The 18311-nt window shown below is 37.7% G+C and overlaps 1 protein-coding gene across 2 annotated transcripts; it reads right to left on the reverse strand.

Moving 5' to 3' along the window:
• Positions 1-493: 493 nt before the first annotated feature.
• On the reverse strand, positions 494-18288 carry dusp22b (dual specificity phosphatase 22b). Of its 2 annotated transcripts, XM_079612035.1 has the most exons (7): positions 18106-18288; positions 16039-16072; positions 15862-15944; positions 13980-14029; positions 10217-10291; positions 7229-7400; positions 494-2375 (listed from the first exon to the last, which is right to left on the reverse strand). In XM_079612035.1, the coding sequence occupies exons 1-7, from the start codon at positions 18124-18126 to the stop codon at positions 2265-2267; spliced, it is 546 nt and encodes a 181-aa protein (XP_079468161.1). In that variant the 5' UTR covers positions 18127-18288; the 3' UTR covers positions 494-2264. The 2 variants fall into 2 exon arrangements, with proteins under 2 accessions (XP_079468161.1, XP_079468162.1); XM_079612036.1 differs by lacking the exon at positions 10217-10291 and having other exon boundaries at positions 1572-2375.
• Between the last annotated feature and the right edge of the window lie 23 nt (positions 18289-18311).

Below are 18311 nucleotides of genomic sequence, written 5' to 3' on the forward strand. Positions count from 1 at the left end.
GCGAGTGTTGAATATGCCGCCACCTGCTGTCAACAACAGCGTTAAGAACAAGTTACTTCTCAACTGTAGCATATATCATTTTCAGGTTCTGGACGATTATTTATCAGACAGTCGAAAATAAATAGGAACATTTGCTAATTTAGTTGTTAGCACAAAATGTAAAATATTAAAAGAGGGGTAAAATGTATAAATTAATAAATGGCTTTATATAATTCTTATTAATACTCTCTCTCTCTCACACACACACACACACACACGCACACACACACGTAAATAAAAGTGCCATTCATGTAAAATACTAAATCAACTACTCTATTTAAAATGTTATTTTGACAATTTAGTTGATGATACATGAATAACAGATGATAGACAAAGCAGAATACCACTAAAAGAGATTCATTTGAAAGGTAAAATTATTCTGTAACATAAATATTTACACATTTAATTGACCATATTTTAATTGAAGATATATCATAATAAAAACTGTGATTTTACTCAACCAATAGGTATTAATGAGAGCAAAGATGTCTGAAATGCACATCTAATTCATGGAAATATTAAATAACCCCATTAACTAGAGGAGTAAAGTTTAGTAAACAAACTTTGAACTTGGCTTGAAAAAGCCAATTAACTTTGATAAGCTTAAAGTTTGAATTAAAAAATTTTAATTGAAGTTTGGGACAGCAGGGAAATGCGTTTCTAGTATGAATTACTACATTGTTAACATGGAATTAGCATGTTGCTATCATGATTTAACATGAATTAGCAGGATGTTAACTTTTTTAGCATGCACTAACATGTCACTAACATTTAACATGTTGTTAACATTAATTAGCATGTTGCGTACATGTTTTTAATAATGTTGCTGGCATTATTTAACATTTGTTAAACATGTTTTAGCATGTTGTTAACATGGATTTGCATGTTGCTAACATTATTTAACACGTGTAACATGAATTTACATGTTGCTAGCTTGAATTATCATGTTGTTAACATTTGTTGCTAGCACAAATTAGCATGTTCAAGATTGAACATGTTAACATTAATTATGTTGATATCTAACATACGCTGCTAACATGAATTACCATGTTGCTAGCATGATTTAACATGAATTAACATTTTGCTAACAATGTTTTAACGTTTAATATTTTTTAGCTGCTAAAGTGAATTATTTAGAATTAGCATGTCGGCCTGCATGATTTAAAATGTTTTGCTAACATATTTTAACACATTGCTAGCATCAATTACTATTTAACTACCATGATTTAACATGTTTTTAACATGAATTAGCATTGCTAGCATGATTTAACAAGTTTGCAAACATGTCCTAAGCTAGTTGCTAGGCTTTGTTAGTGATAGATACATAGAGTATGAAGCTTAAATATTCTGTCTTAAAGTTTTGAACCCCTCAATGAAAGCGCATGGGACTTCTATGACGTATAATCTTAGGAAAACCACAAGCCGGATCAGTTTGAAAAGACATAGCAACCCGAGTCAGAACAGTCTGAAGGCCGGACCCGAGTCTGGTGGCTGTAGCTTTAAAGCTGGAGGAGGAGATACAGTCTAAATTTTGGCTCAGAAGAAGTAGTTTAATAGTGGATCAGTAAGTTGGCTTTTTCAAGTAAACTTAATTACAATCATTACTACATTTAAAAATAATACTATTACAGTAACAGGGCCAATTTGATCTTTTTACTTCAATGTTTTTGGATTTGGATATCCCTCATTAACAAATAGACACAAAACCTTTAATATTCAACATCATGGATCACTATTTTCCAGAGATCAATTCATCTGAATATCAACGTTTGTGAGATTTAGTCAGTCAAAACAATTTAAAATATCGTAATTATTCATCAAAAGTGCCGAGATGAGATTGTGTCATCTACGATCAGGAGAAAAAAAATTAAGGCTCATCTTACCCCATGTTACCCTACAACTACAAAATACCCGTACATTGATATTCAATAACATGTGCAGTTATTATTATTGAAACTAAACATTTCTACTTTCTTTATGTGACTTCGGCACTGAAACAGCGCCTCGGCAAGCTTTGGTAATCCAGCTTCACACATTCCCAGCAAGTGTAGAGGAAAAATACAGTCAGTTAGAGACCATAGTATAAAAATCAACTTTTATAATATATCTGTGAACACTTATTTGCCTTTAACATCAGTAGTAATCCTTAAAACCTTGCATATTTACACAAAGAGTCCTTGAGTAAAACAGTGCTGTGCCATGATAATGAGCTGTGGCGAGTGCGGTCAGGCGTCCTGAAGCCGGTCCTCCTCGGGGGTCTGAGCGAGAAGAGTGCGGATCTCCTCCTCGTCCTTCAGGGGGTTCTCCTTGTACTCCTCCTTCAGCCACTCTCTGAACTGAACACACACATCAACAACGGTCATCCAGCACTTCAGTCACACACGCTCAGAAAGCGGAGTGGTTCTGATTAATGCAACCACATCCCAGCCGTGTTCATGTTTCTAGAAATCGTGTTCTGGTGTTCATGTTTCTAGAAATCGGCATTTGGTAATCTGGATCACATATTTACACGGGCCGTAACATATATGTATATACAGTAATTTACAGTGTCTTTGTTACGCATGTAACAATATGTGACCCTGGATTAAAAAAACAGTCTTGAGTCGCACGGGTATATCTGTGGCAATAGACAACAATACACTGTATGGGTCAAAATTATACATTTTACTTTTATGCCAAAAATCATGAGGATATTAAGTAAAGATCATGTTCCATGAAGATATTTAATACATTTCCTACCGTAAATATAAAAATATATATATGTTGTGAGTGAATGCAGCACAATCGCGAACATAAATGCACAACTTTAAAGGAGATTTTCTCAATGTTTTGATTTTTTTGCACCCTCAGATTTCAGATTTTTTATTATCTTGGCCAAATATTGTCCTATCCTAACAAACCACACATCAATGGAAAGCTTATTTATTCAGCTGTCAGATGATGTATACATCTCAATTTCAAAAATGTGACATACAGTATATCGTGTCACAATATAGCGCAGTACAAAAATGCAACAATATGTATCGTGGATAGTGACAATCTGTATTGTGTAAAGTTCATCAAAAAAAATTATGTTTACAGAGTTTTAGTGTCAGTACTACATTAAACTACTATATATAATGTTGAATATAATGTATAATAATACAATGGGGGAATATTTTTGGTATTTCCTGATAATGCCAAGTGTCCAGGATTATTATTTCCTGATAATGCCAAGTGTCCAATGTTACCAGTATAAAGTGGCCTACATTATTTTAAGTATATCTAGCCAGTGACAGTAAAAGCATATTCGACTAAAATGATTCTCAGCTTCAGAATCATGAATATTGTTATTCTGGTGTCTCTATTGTCCTGTGCTTTGGGTTTCCAGCACCTATTCATTTACACACACCAATAATACAAAATGTAACATTTTAATCAAGTTAATTTTTTGTTAATCTTTTACCATATGTCTTGGAGTATCGCAATAATATCATATCGTGAGTTCAGTATCGTGACATAAGGGTAATCCTTACACCCCTAATATTAACCCTATAAAGCTACCGTTTCACTGTATTTGATGCAAATGATGGTTACACTTTATTTTAAGGTGTCTGTGTTACAGTGTAATTATATATTAAGTACTGAGAAATAATAATTAACTACATGTACTTAGTATAGGTTTAAGATTAGCGTTTGGTTGAGGGTTAGTTGCATAATTTATAGTTGTTACTATAGTAACTAAATGTAACATACTGTATGTAACTAAATGTAACCCAAATTTATAAGGCATCTAAATTATCAAAACTTAGATTTACTTGATTATCCATAAATCGTTTTTTTAAATCATGTTCAAATGCGAGTATTAAATATGATCATCAGGCTTTTGAGGTTTATTTGAACAGCTCTCAATCATCTTTCTATTGGATTGCATTGTAACTTTTAAAACTACAGAGCTTTGATCATAAAACTAAGCATTTAAATATCATCTTACTAAGATATTATTGAAAGTTATTACATGGCTTGGTTGAATCCTAATGTCGAATGCGGTGTGTTATTTCTTGATAACACCGCTGCTAAGTATAACAGACTGTTGCCATGAAAAACAGAGCGTTGCCATGGACGCAGGATTCTAACCGTAGAGACTGAATGGACTATTTTATTTAGCGGAAGCCATAAAAATAGTTTTTAAATCAAACCCCTTTTTAAATCAATATTTTGTGTCAAATTATTGATTTATTTGGTAGGTAGCCATGTAATAAGCAGGATAATGTAGAGCGAGGCGGTTGTTATAGTGAATACAAGCTCCGCTTCGCGTCGGGTCCTGATCAGCCTGTCGGGGTTGTGTTCGCTATAACAACCGCCTCGCTCTACATTATCCCGTACATACTGTATAGAGTGACGACTGATATTTAAGTCAAACGCCCTTCACAAAAAAGATTAATGGTAACACTTTACATTAAGGTTCATTAGTTAACTTTATGTATTAACATAAGCATAAAAAACATAAGCAATCCATTTGTTAATGTTACTTAATACAAATACAGCTGTTCATTGTTTGTTTATGTTAGTTCTCAGTGCATTAACTAATGTTAAAGGTTGGGTAGGTAAGAATTGTCTAAAGAACTTTTTTTCAAATTGGCTTAAACTGTCTTTACATACCAATACATAATTAAAATGTAAGTAATTTGAAAAAGAGATTATAAAAATTGAGTGACTGTAGTGCATTTAATCTTCAAAAAACACAGCTCATTAATTCCTACCGGGACGAAACAAGTGATTGGCTTGCGCGACTGTCACTCTTCGTCAACATGACTACCGCCCCTATTACTGGCTCTGCCCACGTGCGCGCAGTCGCGCACCCGTAGGTGGGAGTGAATGGAATTAATGAGCTGTGTTTATTGAAGATTAAATACACTAGAGTCACTCTATTTCAGAGTACTTGCATTTTAATTATGTATTGGTATATAAAGACAGTTTAAACAAATTTGAATAAAAGTTTTTTTAGACAATTCTGACCTACCCTACCTTTAACAAGGTTTTAATAAAGTAATAAATGCTGTATAGATGAAGTTCATTATTACTTCATGCTAACTAATGTTAACTAATAAACCTTATTGTAAAGTGTTAGATTAATTAATAAAAGGTAAAACAACATTGACTAGGTTTACAAGCTGTCAATATTCGGGTTATGGTCGGGTTAAGGTCACTATTTGGGTTTCTGAAACATTCAGAATAACCCGTTTACATGCGTGAGCAGAAAGAGTTACTCCTGTATACATGGAATTTGTAATCAATTGGCAATATCCCGATGTAAACGGCGACGCACGGTTAGCGTCTGGACGTACGGACAACCTTAAGACGCAATATGCGTCATTTCCGATTCTTCTTCCTGTATCCAAAGACAACAACAACAACAGCAGCAGCACGTGGATAATGAATAGTTCGGGGCAGATAGCGATCGCCTTTGTTTGCGCTTTGGTGCTGGTACTGACCCGCCAGCAGCACTTGACACTACTGTGCTGCGTCTCACCATGTTTACCTCTACTTCTTGTTTACTTCCGATATACTGCAGACGGCGCATACAAGAAGTTCCTCTACTCAAAAGACCAAGATTCCTTGCGAATAGAACATGTGCAGAACACAAATCAATGTTCCTTTTGATGGGGATATGCCGATACACATTTACATTACCAAATATTCGGGTTAGAAAAGGGATAACCCAGGGATCATATTCGTGTTTTTAAAAACCGGAATATGAGCATATTCGGGTTTTTGTCGGTGTTTACATGGCCGTGCGCGACCGGGTTATTGCTAATATTCCGGTTTTGAACGGGTTATTGTTACAACAACCCATTCAAAACCAGAATATTAGCAATAACCCGATCACCGTTCTAATGTGAAACAGCGTCACCGTTTACATCGGGATATTGCAAATTGATTACAAATTCCATGTATACAGGAGTAACTCTCTCTGCTCACGCATGTAAACGGGTTATTCTGAATGTTTCAGAAACCCAAATAGTGACCTTAACCCGACCATAACCCGAATATTGACAGCTTGTAAACATAGTCAATGTCGGACGATTTTGAAGTTGGAGGACAACATGAGAGTTTTTCGCCCTTCCCAACATTATCCGCCTACGTCAGGTTACCACCTAATCTTTCCAACGGGATTACGTAATGCGTGAAGTCGTGGACGTACAAGACAAACATTTGTGGTTAAAAAGTATATAAATGTGTTTTTTTTAAATAAAATGGCCGATGGTTTCTCTAGATGAGACTCTTATTCCTCGGCTGGGATCGTGTCGAGACTTTGAAGCTGCACTGAATGGACTTTTCGGACTATAAAAGGTACGAATGAAACGGTTTCTTCTTCACTGCAATTGTCGCTTCTTCTGTCACTAGTTTCAGTGTTTGAGGGGGAAAACATCAAATACCGTTCATACAGCGCACTGTGTTTCCGTGACTGTGCGAAGCATCTGGGTTTGCGTAACAAAACCCGCCCAATCACGGCCAAAACTAGCCCAAAACTAACCCACTTTACACATTTACACGTTCCTTTACGGGGTTAAACGCAGGGTGTAGTACGCCAATAACCCGGGGTCGCATGTACACATGGTCACTGACATAATCCCAGGTCAATGGTAAAGTGGTCAGGTTTGTAAAGTACTGCCACAATAACAACAAACCAATTTGATAGGGTTTATTAACCTTCAAACATGAACTCAGGGCCCTATTTTAACGATCTAAGCACATGGTCTACTCTAAAGTGCACTTAGGGCGTCCAAATCCACTTTTGCTAGTTTAACGACTGGAAAAATGGTCGGCACACCCGGAGAATGGTCTATAAGGGTTGTCTCTATTCTCTAAATGAGTAATGGGTGTGTTTGGGGCATAACGTCCAATAAACCAACCAGAGTCTCATCTCCCATTACCTTTAAAAGCCAGTTGCGTTCGCGCCATGGCGGATTCGCTATTTACAAGACGGAATTTGCAAGCGGAAAAAATGAATGCTTCTCTAGTGAGGAAACGGATCTGCTCGTGCGCAATGATAACTGCGTCGGGTTGTAACTAGCAGAGAACACTGGCGCTGCATTGCCCCGGGTGCATGATAGGGCCCATGAGGTTCAGATGGCACTGTTGGCTGAAGTTTGGTGCTGCTAATCACTGACAATGTCATGGCACTCATCACATGTGGAGGAATCACCTGCTGTAGTTGAGTGCTCTCAAACTCCTTCAGCTGGGTCTGGAAGCCCACATTAGGTGAAGCACAGGGTCTCGCCAGCTTCACCGCGGCCAGAGCCTCCTCCCATCCCAGAGTAGTGACGGTCATGACGTACGCCACCACCAGCGTCACGCTGCGCGACACGCCAGCAAGACTGGATCACAGGAAATCAAAAATCAGCCACTCATAAAGCCATTCCGCCCACACTGAGACGGCGTTTTTATGAATGAAAACGAAGCTTTTTAAAAACGCTCTCCAAAGTGGATAGATTTGGAAACGCTGTTTTCGTGTTGTAGAGTGGACTTTAAAAGAGGTTTTTAAAAATAATGATGCAAGTTTAGTCATGTGAGGCATATTGTACCAATAGATATTCATGTTTATACCGGTATGTTGCCTGTTATGTGCTATACACGTTCACACTGTTGCTAAAATATGTTTATTTGCACACTCTTCATATCACAGTCCTGCAAACATGACAGAATATACTGACATTTCAAGAACCGCTATAAAGCCGAAACAATCTCGGTTACCTTAAATTATCCGTATATCACTGTAAAGCTGCTTTGAAACAATCTACATTGTTAAAAGCACTATACACTGTAAATACAAGTTGCTGCCTTACATTTTTAAGTGCAATCAACTTTGATGTTTAAGTAATTTCAACTTAAATTACATTGAAATTACTTTTAAAAAATGAGTTGAATTTGTGTAAACTTATTGATCATATAATTTTTTTACAGTGTATCAATGAAGTTGACTTGACTTGACATTTGCTGTCCTGCTGTAAAACATGAGAGCAGTTTTAGCGTTTTAGACCAAACATATAATGGTGAGTGAGTGTGACCTGGACACATCAGTGAATGAGGAGATATTTTGCTATATAAAATTATCCTGTCAGAAGAATTGCTGATAACTTTATTATTCATTTTTCTGTCTGTATCATCTCCGTGAGCTTCTGTGAGGTTTTACGCATGCACAGTAAGGTGAATTTAGCGTTATTCAAAAGTTTCTCATCCGCACTGAAACGCCAGAAAAAGCAAGCGTGGACGGAGAGCGTATTTAAAGAAAAAAAGCCTTTTCAAATGTATCCAGATTAATGTAGAAGTAGCCTGAGTTTCTTTGATTTGATTCTATATTTTCACAAAATGTTGACATTAAAATAACTACAGGACGATACGACATAATGATTACTGACGTTTGTTTAGGTTAGGGATTAGAACAAGCCCCAAACCTGAAGCATTCAACTTCATTGACGTTGCAAGATTCACATTTCAAAGTTCAAAGTTCATTATGTTTTCCAGAAAGAAGCACTCTACACATATGCTGCATTATATTCTCATATCAAACAGAGATGCTCGTGTTTACAGTTGTTTTTGGGAAGTTCAAAAATAGCCCACCCCCCTTGACACCTAGTTATCAGCTGTTCACATTATCACACTAGGCTCGATTAGGGCTGGTATCTTGGTTGTGTGCACATTTTGCTTCCTCTTAAGGTAGGCTCTTATATCGTGGTGCATGCAACCGGGTCTACTAACATCAGTTCATTTACAGTGTAGATATCAATTGTTCGAGGACATACAGTACAAACAGGGCTTGACATAACTTTTCTGCTCACCAGCCACTGTTTTTGGCATCGATACCATGGGGGAAAACCTGCCATAAAGATATTTTTAATATCATCTCATAATTTGGCAGCAGGTTTATGAGGCTGCTGTCACTTTAAGACCACGGATCCATTTGTTCTTTCCCAACTATTTACGTTCTCTTACAACATAACTGACTGTGTTTACGTGAATAATCGCCAAGACCGGCATTTTGCCATTATTTTGTGCGTTTTTGTCTGTTTAAGCGCAATAAGCAGCTAAAATAATTTAATTTAGTACTGAGAGGCGGCTTTATGTTTGCGCCCTTTAGGTGTGAGCCCAAAATCTGTGGAAAATGAGTATTGAAAGCATTTCAGAATCCATATGTAACTTAAAAACGCTTTTGACAACACTAAATTGCACTTAATTGTTTCAGACCTTTTAAGACTACAACTGACCCTTCGCTAAGCCCCGGCCTCCTTAGTTACTGTTGCTACGCCTGACAAGCTTTAGCGCCTAGCACGTCTATTACAGTGTGTATGCAGCGGTGTCAGACATTCCCAAGGAGATAATTAGTCATTTTTGGAGAACAGGTGAAATATCTGAGAGAGCGAGACAGAAAGGACTGCAGTATGCATTCGAGGGATATATCCGCGACATAATATGCACCCGATTAGAGAATAATTTTATCAAAATTGAGGCTAAAGCCTAATGTTAGTCCCAGCGCAAGCAGCAGCCGCCCCATACGCTGACCATTCAAATGGGAAACACACAAATTGAGGAGCAGCAATGTTCATGCACAGCAGGGTAAGTGAAATGTGAAAATAATCGAATAATTATAACAGCTTTTCCATAAATCTTGAGGAATAACACTGACATCGGGATAGCCGCGATCGTATTGGGGTAAAGTTACTCAGGGGTTGTAGGCCGTCGATTAACAAAATGCTGAAATATATTTTAAAGTATGTCAGTGAGCCTCCGTTTTGCCTTTAATCGTCTTATTTTACGTTACTTCCAAGCAATAGGTGTTTTTGTTAATCCTGTCGACATTTAGTTGTGAATGGGGCGTCCCACACAGCATTTTCCCAGCATTTCTCCCCTTGGCTTTTAGGTTTCGGGAAGGGAAAGAATTCCACCCCACCGTCCAAACTTTCAGGATACCGGGTATCAGATTTGCACAATCCATATGCACAACGCTTCGGCATGTTTCCCTCGCGCGAAAGCTTGCCAGACCTCCCCCGCCTAGTTACGGTTGCTAAGCCACGATTGGCCAGTGGCGGTTTTCGGTTTGTAAAATGTATATATTATATATAAAATTCAACCCGCCAAAGTGGCTAGTAGGAGTGAAATGTCAATGTCAAGCCCTACATACAAACCCCTCACTTACCAGTGAACTAGACAGCCCTCCCCTTTCAGCCGGGACTCGTGCATAAACATAATGCTCTTCTTAAAATGCTGAATGCTGTGGAGGGGAAAGAGACCAGTTTTTTCAACCGCATGTAGGTCTACAGAGATGACACAAATGTGGAGGATGCTGGAATGAAATATAACCTCTTGTAATGTCATATTTGGACACTGAAGACACACTTAATGTATAAATGTAAAAAATTTGTTTTGACATTTTGTTATCTAATGCATTGACAATCAGGCAGTAAGTGTGGCTTTAAAAGATTTCACCAAAATATACTTTGAAGAATTTTTTTTTTTTTTTTTACAATGAAAGTCAATGGGGTCCAAAACAACTTTTGCTGTATGGGGGAAGGGGAAAAAACGGATGCATTTTTTTACCAAATATCTTCTTTTGTGTTCAACAGAAGAAGAAAAATCATACAGGTTAGGAACAACATGAGGGTGAGTAAATTATATAAATGTTTGGGTTACATTTGGTCAGTTTTGGTTAATGTCGTAGAGTTCAGACGATGACGCTGACAGCGCGGTTCCTCCAGTGGCGGGAAGTAAACAGAGGATTACGAGACATTCTGTATAAATGATGTCTTCCAGATGCAGATTGCTCAGCGGCCGACCGGTCTACCATAAACGCTTTTTACAACTTTAATATTTACTGCCTTCACAGTCCAAGTTTATGTAGGCTTGATACTGACACTCAAATGAGTATGTGTTGAAATACTCAAAACATTTCAGAGATGAGTTCAAGCTGAGTCAGTGTTTTATGTGAACATTAGACATTTTTTTGTTCATTAGAAATTATAAAATGTATAGTATCGGCCGGTCCCTGATTCTGATTGGTTGTCACATTTGAAGCCATTGTAAATTACTCTACAAACATACACCAAATAAATATTCAGTGGAATGAAGTGTTTGAGTAAAGATAATTAGTTACTGTACTTACATAACTTTGTCTATCTTGTAGTTTTACTGATAGTAGCAAATTTGACTATTTTTGAATAAGTAAATACTCTTTACTCAAGTACATTTGTGATATTGCATTACTTTACTCGTTACATTTTGTATGGCACCTAACAAGTTTTTCTACATTTATTTCAGCTACAAAAGAAGTGATATCGCCATCTACAGGGCATTGGAAGTCCTATATCTTGTGCGTTTTGCCTTCACTCAGATTTACACACCCAAACTCATCAACCAGGCTACTTGACGTGGATGCGAGTGCATTAGCAGGTAGTTGTGAAGCACAGGTGTTTGATATATGAGATGAGAGCATGACTGCAGTCGGTGATGAGGCAGAAACCAGCATGTCCAGTGCAAGCAGACTTCGACTATCTGATTTTACTTCACATTATATTCAAGAGAACTTTTTGAAGGATATTGGCTTACTTATGGCCACTTTGAGCACTTGAGCTTAACAGAGACTTGAGTGTTTGTAGATGTTTAAGAGGCTGTTGTGTCGACCTTATTGCAATATTGTGGTGTTCAGATATGTTTTAATTTTAGAAAATAAACATGATTGCTCCCCTCATAAATCAACTATATCTTGTTTTTCACTGGCATGTCTCTTACATTCAGTACGAATAAAGTACTATTAAAATCAGATACTTTCACCCCCCGGTTTCACAGACAAGGCTTAAGTCTAGTCCCAGACTAAAATGTATGTTTGAGCTGTTTAAACTGAAAGCAAATTGCACTGACATATCTTAAAATATGATAACTGTTTTGTGTCAAGATCAGTAATGAGCCCATCAGTAATGTGTTTTTTTCCCTAATGCTTGGCTCACACTACAGGAGTTTTGAAATCCTAACCGATTTTTAAATCTGGTTGCAGCACACACTTTAGGAGAATCTTTGCAGATTTTCTTACCTCAAATCTTAAACATGCTCATACTACAAGATATGAAAATCGCGGCGCATCACACACTACAAAAATGTTACTAAGATTATCGTGCCAGAGGAAGCGCCTCACGTGATCTAAGCAGCAGATCGGAAGCGGGAAAGCGGATGTAAACAAAAGGGATACTGTAACACGAAAACTTGCTTTGTCAATAATGATTGTTGTGAGAAAAAACAAAAGCGGAAGAATAAACGAGTGTGGATGAGAAAATGGAGACGGACTGAACATGGATTGTCAGTTCTTCAGCGAGAAATGCAGGTAAGAAATGTCTGTCACTTCCGTCTCGTCGTAGACTTGTTTCCTATTGGCTATTGTGACAGTACTGACGTAATCACAATCTTGCTCATCCCGATAAATATCAAACATGTTTGATATGATCAGGGCGAGCCCGATTTGTGTGAGAGTGAGAGCAGATCGGGAGGGGCAAGATTCGAACTGTGAACGCCTCACATTACCAGATAATCTGCGCCGAACATCGCAACCGATCGAGGTCCTCGACAAGATTTTTTCTCCGATTCTCGGGAGGGGGAAATCGGGCATAAATCGGCCCAAAACTCCTGTAGTGTGAGCCAGGATTTATTATGTACTGTAGATATGTGGACTACAAATTATCTAATTAATTATTTGCTTAAAGGTTTGAAGTAAAGCATACACTTTAAAAGCTTTGCTTAATTCAGTGTTATGTTGTTTTGTATTGCAAAGTAAACTTCAAAAAAGCACAAATTACTCAACAAACTTTAACTGGACAAGTTAAAGTTACTGGTAACACTTTACAATAAGGTTCATTAGTTAACTACCTGAGTTAGCAAGAAATAAGAATGAACAATACTTTTACAGCATTTATTAACAATAATTTAAACATTTACTAATACTCTATTAAAATTAAAGGTTGTAATTGTTAACATTAGTTAATGCACTGTGAAGTAACATGAACAGCTGGATTTTTATAAACTAATATTAACAAAGATAGATAAATACAGGAACAAGTGTATTGCTCATGGTTAATTTGTGTTAGTTAATACATTAACTAATGTTAACTAATAAACCTTATTTTAAAGTGTATCCAAGTTATTTTCTTTGTTAATTTTCTGAACTTAGTCCATATGTGAAATTTACTTAAAAAAATTAATGTGCGTTTAAGAATACATACACTCAACATATAATAAAACCTTTTTCGCATCGTCTTACTATTTGAATATCCTACTAGCAACAAAACACAGACATTGTTTTGCTTGAAACTGTCCAGTTAGTGTCTGTCAAGAAATCTGACTGTGGTTTCTCTTAAGCATCAACAACACGGTCAGGTACGGTAGCGTTTCCTCCAGAACATCCATCCTTCTGACAGGACCAGGATGAGAAAGGGTTGGGTTTGTCCAGTTTGGTTAAAGAGGGTCAGTTTCACATTACGCATGGCCGGGTTTCGCAGGCTCGTAAGGGTGACAAGAGGGGCTGATGGTGAACGGGGGATAAAAATAAAGGCGTAGTGAGACCAAGGCATCACTGCAGAACCCAGCTCATAACTTCCTTCCTGAACCAAGAGAGCCACAAGAGGAAGTGTGCGTATGTGCGGGTCTCTACGTGTGCGAGTGTGTGTGTGTGTGTGTTAATACATGCGCGCTCAAGGGTAAAACTAGTTTGATATGGCGTGTAAAAACAGACTGAGTGTAATGAAGGGAACAGCGTACCCTGTTTATTACACATGTAATGATGTGTAAATGCAGAACTTATAATACGTTTGCTCGTGAAAAGCATTGAGATCTTCAGGTTGCCACAGTTACTCGCGCTGCCCACTGGCGGCCAGCTATTAGCAAACATGCCCGTCAGAAACGCACCAAGCTATACTTACAGGTTTTGCGTGGGCGAATCTGCTGCTGGGATACAAAGATAAGTCATCTCCTAAAGAAATGGAGGAAAGACATGGATGTGCTTTAATGCGTCTCTAAATCACATGTGAAAACAGAAGAACTATGAAACATGTAAAATCCAGAGCTTTTGGTTGCACATGCCCACAATGTGGTAATTTTCAATAATAAACTCAAAACATAGCACTCTCATGGCTCATGCATACACACTGCAGCATATTGCATTGTTTTATTTGCCTTAGCATGTCAAAATGTGTACAATGTCAAAAAATCTAAACTGTTAGTGTTTCTTTTTTTTTACTTGCTCCCAAAACTTTGGATAACTTTGACAATATATTATTTTTTTAAACACTTCAATACTGCAAAAAAATACTTAATTAGTATTTTTGTTTTGTTTCCAGTCCAAATATCTAAAAATTCTTAAACCAGGAAGCGTTTACTAGAGAAGTAAAATGATATAAGAAATTCTATTTCGTTTTAAGATAAAAAGTTTTAAATAAGATAATTTTTGCTTAAAACAAGCTAAATTATCTGCCAATAGGGTAAGAAAAAAAGTCTTGGTTTCCATTTGAATTCAGATTTTTTTTCTTACCCCATTGGCAGATAATTTAGCTTGTTTTAAGCAAAAATTACTTAAATTACTTTCTTTTTATCTTAAAACGAAATAGAATTTCTTATGTCATTTTACTTCTCTAGTAAACGCTTCCTGGTTTAATAATTTTTAGATATTTGGACTGGATACATTGGAAAAATGCCGTAAATTGAGTTTAGTTTACTAAAATCACACAAAGAAATGCTTTCGGCACAAGTGAACGGGTGCAGGCTTATATTCCTGCAAGAGAAGTCCATCGGTGAGGAAGAGTATCTGCAGAATTTAAGACTTTTTAAGACAAATTAAATAAATACTGTTTGTCCCTACAGAACAAACCCATGTAAACTCAATAAGTGAAAATAAATCTTGTTCACCTCAGAATTCAAAAAAATCCTAATAATTTACTCACTCCCACGTCATCCAAGATGATCATGTCTTTCTTTCTTCAGTGGAAGAGAAATGAAGGTTTTTGAGGAACACACTCCAGGATGTTTCTCCATATAGTGACTTCAATGGTCCAGCGGGTCGAAGGTCCAGATGTGAGTTTCAGCTTCAAAGTCTCGACACGATCCAGCCGAGGAATAAGAGTCTCATCTAGACAAACCAGCGGACATTTTATAAAGCAAAATAAACATTTATATACTTGTTAACCACAAATGCTCGTTTGCACTAATAATGTGCGGCACACATTATGAATCAGGTTGAAAGGTCACGCGTGACGTAGACCAAAGTACAGACCTAGTGTTTACAAAGTGAACGTACAAAGACTACCGGTGAGTCAAATGCCCTTTACAAAAATAAAATAAAACAAAGATGTCGGATGAATTTTTTTTAAAGTTGGCAGTACCACCTAATCTTTCCACCGTGATTACGTGAGACGAGCAATTGTGGTTAAAAAGTATATATATATGTTTATTTGCTTTATAAAATGGCCGCTGGTTTGTCTAGATGAGACTATTATTCCTCGGCTGGATCGTGTCGAGACTTTGAAGCTGCACTGAAAATCCTTGAATGTTTTCCTCAAAAACCTTAATTTCTCTTCGACTGAAGAGAGAAAGACATGATCATCTTGGATGACGTGGGGGAGTGAGTAAATTATCAGGGAATTTTAATTCTGAAGTGAATTACTCCTTTATTTAAACAGGCAGCAACACAACACACTAAGCTTTTAAACAGGGTAAAATACTGAGAATGTTCCAGCTGACCTGACACTGATCTCGTATGTGCGCATCAAACGCTTCTTTATGTTTTGAAGACATGACGAGTCGAACTACCTGTAAAATGGGAGCGGCGGTGTCATGGATGGAGAGGATGTGTGTGATGTTGTTTCTCGCTAATTGCTCCCTGTCTCTGGCATCTGTAAAAATTAAAAATAAGCACATTTATCATCTTTCCTAAACATGCACCTTATTAAAAATGGTGTTTTCGCTTCCAGTGTTGTCCGTTCTTACCTTTGAAGTTACCCAAGTACAGGTCTGACAGAACCTGGGACGACACAAGCAGGTTTGATCAGTCACAAGCAGACCACAGTAATACAAAACCAAATACTACAGCACTCCAAATATAGACAAAGTTTGATGTGTTTAAAGTCACCATACAATCTTTTTTTTTTTTTTTTCATTCATGTCTCTTGAATCAGAAAAACTTCCTCTTCAGAAACATCTCTGATGATGAGGGCGGGGCTATAACCTGTCACTCACATGAGATCCACCAATAGCAAACCACAACCATCCAATCAATTCCATGGACAAAATCAAGCCCCGCCCACATTTGTTCCCCCTTGTTCCAGAAGCCTGTTCACTCAATAGGGTATATGTCGAACGTCGCATGACGAAACCGGAAACCTGGTCTCATCGCATCCGCTTGTCATAGAAAGTGTTAACAGCCGTATGAACTGACGCCGATATCTATGGAATTTTAAGGTAATCAGCTAACCTACCTATCTCACTTTGTTATTGGCGTTTTATTCTATTTCAATATCTTAAAGTCCGCGTGAACCGGAAGTTGCAAACGACTTTTCTCAAGTGTTGTGACGCATTTCCGAGTGAAAGGGAATATTGAACAGAGGGCAGGGTTTCACTTCAGCGCTCCTCCTCTCCATCTCTCGCCCATAGCAGAGTAACGGTTCGAGGGGAGTGGTTAAGCGTTTAACCAACCCAAGTCGTCAAGCCTATGTCATCAGAAAAGAACACCATTCCAGACCCGGAAGTAACTTTTCAGACTTTGATTAAAGATAACTTCGGCAAACAAATTTTTTCCGTGTATTAACTTGCACGGATTAATTGTTCACCACACAAGACTAGTAATATCCGCTAACAAAGTAAATAGGGTCAATTTTGATTTCATGCCGACTTTAACGTTAGTGTGAAGAGTTTTTTTTTTTTTACTTTTAAATATCGATCTTCACATGCGAGGGACATTGGTTATGATCATCTTTGCTCGCTCCTTTTAAGTTATCTTGAGTAAAACAGTAAAAAAATGCATGAAGCACATACAAAAGACCTGAACCGGAAGCGATGCGTTCTGTTTTCCGGTTTCGTAATGCGACGTTCGACATATACCCTATAGGGGGGAAAAGACTCAACTTCCATTTCATGTTGACTTTAAAGTCCCCACGAAACCGAAAACATTAACATGCCCCGCCCCCAACCCGTCGCTCACATGAAACCATGGCAACAATTAGTAACTGGTAATGGTAATCTAATCCCAGTGGATAAAATCAAGTCCTGCCCTACATTTCTCTCCTCAACGAGCCATTTTACTTTATAAAACATGGTCACAGATTTCGACTCTTCTGATTCTGTGAATAAATTTTACCCTGATTGCTTTTCTGATCTCCTGTTGTAGTGAATAGTGCATTAGAAGCTGTGCATGATATTATCTCGAATGTGTCATAAATGACCAATCCAGAGATAACACACAAGGATGACAGAATGTTGCTGTGCGTTGCTAAGGTGTCTATGTGCGGTTGCTATCATATTGCTATGAGCAATTTTTAGCACAATGCTATGTGGTTGCTAAGGTGGTCTAGTTGTCAGCACACTGCTAAGTGGTTGCTATTGTGCTCTGGGTGTTTGTCAGCACGTTGCTATGCAGTTGCTAAGGTGTTCCTAGCAGTTGCTAGCGTGTTGTTGGTTGTTTTTAGGCAGTTGCTTAATGGCCATAGTAAAAAGAGTCAATTCAAGTGATATTATCTGTGAGATTTGTTTTTACATCCGTTTTATCGTAGTAATAGTAACCGCAAAACTCCTCAACAAAACATGTAACGTTAACAGTTTGAGGAATCATTCATAACCGTCACAAAGTTTCATACTTAGTGATTTGTTCAAATCTCTAGCCCAAAGTATGCGCAACAGTGACGCTTTCCTCAGCCAACACCACTAATAAACACAAACACTTGAAAGGCAGCTTCGTGTTGAAGGCGCATTGATTCTTGTCACATCGATCGATTATCCCTCTCAAACTCACAGGCGTAAAGCACTACAGAAGAAGGAGATCAGGGAAGCATGTCCATATACCTTATTTATTCCGTTTCCCATGCCACGGTGTTTGTTAGCAGTGGCTAGTATTTCAGGAGTCCGCTTAAACGAGGCTAGTACAAGTATAAACTATTTTTTAATCACTATAAGCGCTCACAACACAAGCCTCGCGTCCAACTGGTCGTGCTTCCACTCAAATCTGTGTCGAGTTCCTGGTCTGGAGCCGCTCTTAAAGGCACAGTACA

Source organism: Phoxinus phoxinus (genome assembly GCF_949152265.1).
Source record: "Phoxinus phoxinus genome assembly, chromosome: 5".
Classification (NCBI taxonomy): Eukaryota; Metazoa; Chordata; class Actinopteri; order Cypriniformes; family Leuciscidae; genus Phoxinus; species Phoxinus phoxinus.